The 7,834-nt window shown below is 38.4% G+C and overlaps 1 protein-coding gene across 1 annotated transcript; it reads right to left on the minus strand.

Moving 5' to 3' along the window:
• Nucleotides 1-244: 244 nt before the first annotated feature.
• Nucleotides 245-3,024, minus strand: LOC145037140 (uncharacterized). Its single transcript, XM_078985727.1, has 6 exons — nucleotides 2,784-3,024; nucleotides 2,652-2,694; nucleotides 2,471-2,551; nucleotides 1,917-2,106; nucleotides 1,557-1,824; nucleotides 245-679 (listed from the first exon to the last, which is right to left on the minus strand). Exons 1-6 carry the CDS (start codon nucleotides 2,838-2,840, stop codon nucleotides 473-475), a joined length of 846 nt encoding a protein of 281 aa, XP_078841853.1. The 5' UTR covers nucleotides 2,841-3,024; the 3' UTR covers nucleotides 245-472.
• Between the last annotated feature and the right edge of the window lie 4,810 nt (nucleotides 3,025-7,834).

Genomic DNA, 7,834 nt, shown 5'->3' on the forward strand with positions numbered 1-7,834 from the left:
TGATAAACATAAAAAACATTTACAAAAAATATTATCATAATTAAATGTAAAATAGAAAATATTTCTCATTATATATCTAAATAACTAATTTTTGAATTTGTTTTTTAAAACATTCTTAATTATTACTTTTTTTAACTCTCTCTCACACTTAAGACACTTAGTGAGACCAATTTACATGTAAAAAAGACAATCAATATCCTTGTCACTTCGTTCAACCCTAAAACATAGAAATAAACTTGCCAAGTAGCTCAATATCATCAATTTATTTCTTACCATTACCAATTACTACATTTTCAATCTCTGTATATATCAAAAAAAAAAAAAAAAAAAAAAAAAAAAAAAAAAAAAAAAGAATATAGTTTCTCTTCTGTCCATGGGAAACATTCAAATCTTAAGTTCACAAAACTCATTTACCCTAAAATCCCTATAAAATTTCGATACCATTACCAATTTCTGTTTAGAAAAAAAAAAACTACACATTCACATTGAACAAATAGACCTTAAGTACAACAGAGAGAGCCAACTGCAAGAGAAAAATCCCGGCCACAATTAGGAACCAACGCTCACCCGCCGCCACTATGTGGTTTCTTAGATTTAGTGACACAAATAATGCCGACATTACCCCTGCTACACCCGTTATCACCCACCTAAATATCTCCATTGGAACAACCGACAGACACTGCAATTCCAAAAATCATCTATAACATGGGCCCAACACAAGACAAGACGTGACAGAACAGATTATACTTATACTTATACTTATACTGTGTTTTGCATGCATTGGACAGACTGCAGTCAGAGAGACTGTGACTCATGTCATTGGAACAAAAATTGTAATTTTTTGTCCCGCCCAAAAAGATGAAACAATGTAGGACGAAAGACTCGCTCTCGATCTCTTGTTTGTGAAAAAGACGTAAATGCCCTCCTCATCCTCGTCATCAAAAATAGCCCTACAAAGCTTCTCGAATTCACTTCAATCTAATCAGATGTAACAAACGCACGCGTTTGTTACACTGGGAAAGGATGGAATGTGATTGGAAAAGCTTTCGAGAACTATTTTGGATTATGAGAATGAGGAGGGCATTTACGTCTTTTTCACAAACAAGAGATCGAGAGCAAGTCTCTTGTCCTACATTGTTTCACCTTTTTGGATGGGACAAAAAATTGCAACTTTTGTCTAAGTGACATCAACACCCCCCAGGTGCGTCTAAAAGTAAAAAAGACAAATTTACCCTTATGAAAGAATTTGAGAAAGAAAAGGTTACTTAAAAGAATTCAGTTCAGTCTAATCCCATTAAACGGGGATAGGATGGAATGGGATTAGAAAAGCTTTCTAGAACTATTTTGGATTATGAAAATGAGGAGGGTATTTACGTCTATTTCACAAACACGAGATTGAGAGCAAGTCTCTTGTCCTACATTGTTTCACCTTTTTGGGTGGGACAAAAAATTGCAAGTTTTTTCTCGGTGACATTAACATACCACCTAAGTGCGTCTAAATGTAAAAAGACGATTTTACCCTTATGAAAGAATTTGAGAAAGAAAAGGTTACTTACCATGGCTGGAATGAAGATAAACAGGGAGTATCCGTATAGACAGAATAGTTGAACAAGGCCAGAAGGGGCAGAAAAGTACTTGAGAATAATGTACAAACAAAGAGGCACAAGAAGCACATATCCATAGAACACTCCAGCAGACCATGTTACTAGATTGATATCATAATTCCATTCTTTATGTTGTAGCTTGTGAGCCAAATAAGTCACAAATGTCCCAATAGAAGCTGCAACAAAGATTAAGGTAGTGCATATCCAAAAAGGTCCATACCTGAGTCAAATAAAAGAAATTCAAGATCAAAACTGTAATTTAAGGGGTAAAGGTTTGAAGATTAGCAGGAAATGGATAGATTAAAAGCTTACAAGTCTGGGTTGCTAGCAGTTTTTTCATTGAAGCTTCCTCCAAAGGGCAAGAGGGAATCTTTGATTCTTTCTAAAACATCGGATGTGTCAACATCAAAGTAAGGCTGGTAAGCAGCAACTGTGAATGCCTTGAACCAACCACTACTTTGTTGTGCTTCTGATGAACCGGCTACTGGCTTTGAGAATGTATCTGAAGAGAAAAACAGACTTTAAATCTGTGATATAACAAAGATTACATCCCTAATAAGTCTAATTCATAGCTGTTCATTAGTTGGTAGCTTGCTTGGAGGATTAAAATTACATGAGTCTTGTTTTACATTTTACAATCGGTTGAGGTTTTAGATTGGTTTTGTTCTTGTGGGGTTAACTAAGTCATGTTGCATTCAAATCCAGAAAAAAACGTAAAATGCTAACAATCTAAGCTCTAAAAACTCGATGAAGTTTATATGGATTTAACTATGTAATTGAACCAAATGAGATCCATCAACTGAAGTTACTAAATTGCACTATTAAGTTCAAAATTAATAAGATGCTTCAAGAATTTAAACACACACCATCGGCATCGCGGGGAGGTCCAGAAGCGCCTGAGATCTTGCCTTGTGTTCCGGATGGAGGAAAGGTTTGGAGAGTTGAATCTGCAACAACCAAATTACTTAATGCTTACAATATAATAGAGCTAGAAGCGAATAAATCTACATAATCATAGCAAAGAAAACTCGCAACGCGTAAAAGTACCATTAAATTTCACAGAGACTTGTCCTGGAGTATCTGAAACAGCCTGCAAATCGATCAAAACAGTACATTAGGGTTCAGATCTAGTATCAAAGTGATGAAAGCACAATTGAAGAAGAGGAGAAGAAGTTTTACAGGAACAGATCCAGAAACATTCTGATTGTCAATGGTTGTGTAATTTCCGGACATCATCTTGAATTCCCCTGTATCAAAAGTATGGTACCGATCCAGAGAGTATTTCTTCTTTGCTTCAGGATCTCTTGTCGGCGCTGAGCTCCGGTAGCCGGTAAATCAGTCGGTCGAAAAGCCTGACGAACAGATCTGTGTACACTTTGCGTTGCCTATCTCTCTTTCTCTCTCTCTCTCTGATTCTTTATCACGTCAACAGCTTATATCTTGAACCGGGTCGGGTCTTTTCTTTGTGGGCATGCCGTGAAAAACAAGCAGCATTTTGTCTGAAACTAAGTTACCGTAATAAAATATTTTTCTGAAATTAAATTACAATGAAACTAAATTATCATTAGTAAAATATTTTTCTTTTAATTTTTTATATTAAATAATGTGTAATACCATATGGTTAAAATTTATAAACACATTATTCTTTTTACTAATATAAAAATAAAATAACTCATATTTTTTTAAGTAAACTTTCACATTTTAAATCATTAATAAAATTTTAGAAAAATTATTTGTTGCATAAAAGATGTTCAATTTCAATTTTTTATAAGGTATAAACGTGACCCTTTTAGATGAAAATTCATCCAACCATACAGATAAACTCATAAATAAGAAATAAAGGATTTCATATGATACTTGTTAAAAACAATCATTTCCTTTACTAGATTAATTCCATTATTGATACACTACAAATCATCATTTCATTTCATTATGATACATCATACATACTTATAAAGCTAGTATTTTTTTATTTTATTTTATTTTGAATCTCATGCATTTGAAACCCACTTTTTTAACTTCCTCAAATCGCATTCATTTGAAACCTCTTTTTAACTAATACAACTCAAAAGTTTTCTTATATATGATTTAACAATCAAAAGTTTTATAACTTATATTATGTTTAATTAGAATTTAGTGAAAAGTTTACTATAAAAAGACCAATCTTTTAGGAAGACATGCATACAAATCATATACAAATTTCAGAAAGAAAAACAAACTTAAAGGTTTTTGTGTTGGGTTGAGGTCTTATGGCCACTTTTGGAGATATGCTATTATATTAGAGCTTTTAATTTGTAAGTCTATTATACTAATTCATTTTTATATTTTCTTTGTTATTTGATTATTGTAATACAGTCGTTGTATATATTGTGGTTTAACGGTCAATATATTGATCATATGTTATATAGGGTGATATCACAAATATTTAATTAAATATTTTAAATATGTTTTTTTGTAATTATATCGTTTCAAAAAGATAATTGATTAAAACTCATACATATGTTATATTTTTCATCTCTCTCTCTCTCTCTCTCTCTCTCTCTCTCTTTCTTTCTCTCTCTCTCTCCCTCTCTCTCTCTCTCTCTCTCTCTCTCTCTCTCTCTCTATATATATATATATATATATATATATATATATATATATATATATATATATATATATATATATAATAAAGGTCAAAACAATTCAACCAAAATTCATTTAAAATTTAATATTTCAAATACTTTTTAATAATGATTGTAAAAATTTCAACATGTGTTACTTAATTGATTGAATAATAAAAATATTAATGTTTTAAAACTCCTAACTCTTAAAGTTATATTATATAATTTGTTAGTTAACTAAAATATTTTTCCTACATAAAGATAACATTTTTATGTTTGGTTACTCATATTTGTTTATGTAATTAGAAAACAATGTGTACATAGAATGACTACTTCAATTTCACATAGGAATCAATACAACTAGAGATGTATGTTGTCTTTAACCGGTGGTAAGAGATCCACATGTAACATCCAAAGTTCTGGTATGCCTTGAAAACCCTAAGGAATGTTAAGTTTGCATATTTGGTCCCTTAAGTACGCTAGGCGTACCTAAGAGTACGCTTAGCGTACTGCATGTAACACTAAATTTTTTTCAAACAAATTTTTCGATTTTTATAAAACATAATTCCATCAATATTCATAGAAACACCCCTTTTTAATTGTTCAACAAAATAGTACAAAATCCCAAGATCAAAATGTCAAGCTCCAAACGTGTGTGTACGGATCAAGCCGTCGCCTTCCCACAGTCGTCACTAGTACCTGAAACAAATAACATCAACACTGTAAGCACAAGGCTTAGTGAGTTTCCCAAAATACTACATATAACACATATTAGCCACTCGAGGCTATAACTCTGTGGGTCCGTGCACCCAAACTCTGTGAACCCTCAGGTTCTAACTCTGTGAACCTTCCGGTTCTAACTCTGTAAACATGCACAGCATCAAACACATAGAAGTAATGCAGTACAACACATAACATACATAGCATACAAATACTCTATCACATAACTCTAGTTACCTACTCAAGGTAAAGTATAGTGAGAAGACTCACCTCGCGTGTCTCGGTAAACCGTAACCCTGAAATCGCTAAACACTCGATCTGCCGAGCTGAAGTCCCCCTATAGCACAATACATCTCTAATTAACACTTTCCCAACTAGGGTTGACCATACCATAACAAGACAATCTAGGTTAACGGTCAACTTGACCGGACTCGGCGAGTGCACTATAGCGACTCGGCGAGTCTGAGCGCATTCACCGATTTCCCTGGAATCCTCTCTTGACACGTCGAGCATCCCCTCCCAACTCGACGAGTTTCCACCTGGCACGAGTTGTGGGGCCACCACGACTCAACTCGCCGAGTCTCAAGTACAACTCGGCGAGTCCGGTTTGACTCGGTCCACCTGTCCATCCTGACTCCCCCTTGACCCACTGAGTTCACTCATCCCAACTCGGCGAGGCCACTCGCTGAGTGGTCGTGCAACATTCAAGCTACTCGCCGAGTCTGTTCTTCGGACTCGGCGAGTCCGTGCCATGCACTGACTCAATCTTGCTCTAAAGGCCAGATCCAGTCCACTAATCCATAGATCCAGTCCCCCCATGCTTATTTAGCACGTAAAGTCACAATCTTGATGCATAAATAACCTCTACATGATCACAAATGATGTTTTTGACTCTACTACTTCAACACAAGGCCAAGGACTCCATTTCCACCCATAAAGCTTGATGAGTGAGGCCCTCTGGACCTCTATGGATCCAGATCCATGGTCTCAACTCAAAGAGGGAACCAAAGGGGCACCAAATCACCCCATAAATGATCATATTAAACCCTAACTTGCATCAAGTTTCACCAAACAGAAAATGGTCCGAAAATAATACCTCTAGAGTGATGATCCAAGCTCCAAATCCACGAAATAGCAACCTCCTTTGCTTCCTCTTGCCTAGGGCCTCCTTCTTCTTGCTAAACAACACACACAAGATCAAGATTGGCTCTCTTTCCTTCACAAACGCTCAAGAACTCTAGGGACACTCTCTGGGGGTTGGGTGAGCGCAAATGACGGCCATAAGGCCCCTTAAATAGGCCACAAACCCGGAGATTTAGGGTTTCATAACACAGCGCAGACTCGCCGAGTCCATACCCTGGACTCGCCGAGTCCAAGTGCGCACCCTCGATCAATCCTGCGTCCCTACTCGGCGAGTCTGAGCCCCAACTCGCCGAGTCCCTCTCACAATATAACACAATTAAACTTACATTATACCTGGTAAAATCCGGATGTTACAACTCTCCCCCACTAGAACTGGACTTCGCCCTCGAAGTCCCGCTCTAAAACAGCTCCGGATGCTGCTCCCGCATCATACCCTCCGGCTCCCAGGTCATCTCTGATCCCTTCCGATGTTGCCACTGAACCAATACCAGAGGTACCTCAAAACCTTGATCTTCCGATCCCTAATAGCCACTGGTCTCTCCGCATAATTCAGGCTCGCATCAACCTGAATATCCTCAAGTGGAACCACTGCCGACTCATCGGCTATACATTTCCTCAACTGCGATACATGAAAAGTGTTGTGAATCTGTCCCAACTCTGCTGGTAACTCCAGCCGATAGGCTACCCGGCCTACCCTGGCGATCACACGAAACGGGCCAATAAACCGGGGTCCCAATTTGCCCCTCTTCCTGAACCGGATCACTCCTTTCCAAGGAGAGACCTTCAGGAGAACAAAGTCGCCGACCTGAAATTCCAACTCGGACCGGCGTCTATCCGCGTAACTCTTCTGCCGGCTCTGAGCGGTCAATAACCTCTGCCTGACCAGCTGTATCTGCTCTGTCGTCTGATTCACGATCTCTGTACTGCCCATTACCCTTTGCCCAACCTCTCCCCAACATATGGGAGTCCGACACCTCCTACCATATAACAGCTCAAAGGGCGGCATACCAATGCTCGAATGATAGCTGTTATTGTAGGAAAACTCCGCTAGAGGCAAATACGAGTCCCAACTACCCCAAAATCCAATACACAAGCTCGAAGCATGTCCTCGAGTGTCTGTATCGTCCGCTCACTCTGACCGTCGGTCTGGGGGTGGTATGCGGTACTAAAATGTAACTTAGTACCCAACTCCTCATGAAATTTCTTCCAAAAACGGGAAGTGAAACGCACATCGCGGTCTGAAATAATCGAGATCGGCACCCCATGCCGAGATACAACCTCCCTCACGTAAACCTCCGCCAACTTCTCTGCTGAAGAACTCTCACTGATGGCAAGAAAGTGAGCGCTCTTTGTCAATCTATCCACACCCAAATTGCATCAACTCCTCTGGCAGTCCTCGGCAATTTGGTGATAAAGTCCATAGTGATCTGTTCCCACTTCCACTCGGGAACCTCCAATGGCTGCAACTTTCCATGCGGTCTCTGGTGTTCGGCCTTTACCCTTCGACAGGTCAAACACCTCTCGACAAACCATGCTACATCCCTCTTCATACAGGGCCACCAATACTCCTTCCTTAGGTCCAAATACATCTTCGTGGCCCCGGGGTGGATCGAAAATTTCGATCTATGAGCCTCCTCCAACAATGAGGTACGGGTACCGCCCACAAACGGTACCCAAATCCTGCCCTGATAAGTCATAAGGCCTCGACTATCCGATATAAACTCAGAAACCATCCCAACAACCCGCTCTCTCTTCTGCATCTCC

This window comes from Lactuca saligna, chromosome 3 (genome assembly GCF_052625555.1).
Source record: "Lactuca saligna cultivar CGN05327 chromosome 3, ASM5262555v1, whole genome shotgun sequence".
Lineage (NCBI taxonomy): Eukaryota > Viridiplantae > Streptophyta > Magnoliopsida > Asterales > Asteraceae > Lactuca > Lactuca saligna.

Coding starts and splice junctions, on each gene's coding strand:
- LOC145037140 (XM_078985727.1), bottom strand. CDS start 2,840: ATGATGTCCGGAAATTACACAACCATTGACAATCAGAATGTTTCTGGA. Junction 2,107..2,470: donor ACCTCCCCGCGATGCCGATG/GTGTGTGTTTAA, acceptor TTTTCTCTTCAG/ATACATTCTCAAAGCCAGTA. Junction 1,825..1,916: donor ACTGCTAGCAACCCAGACTT/GTAAGCTTTTAA, acceptor TATTTGACTCAG/GTATGGACCTTTTTGGATAT.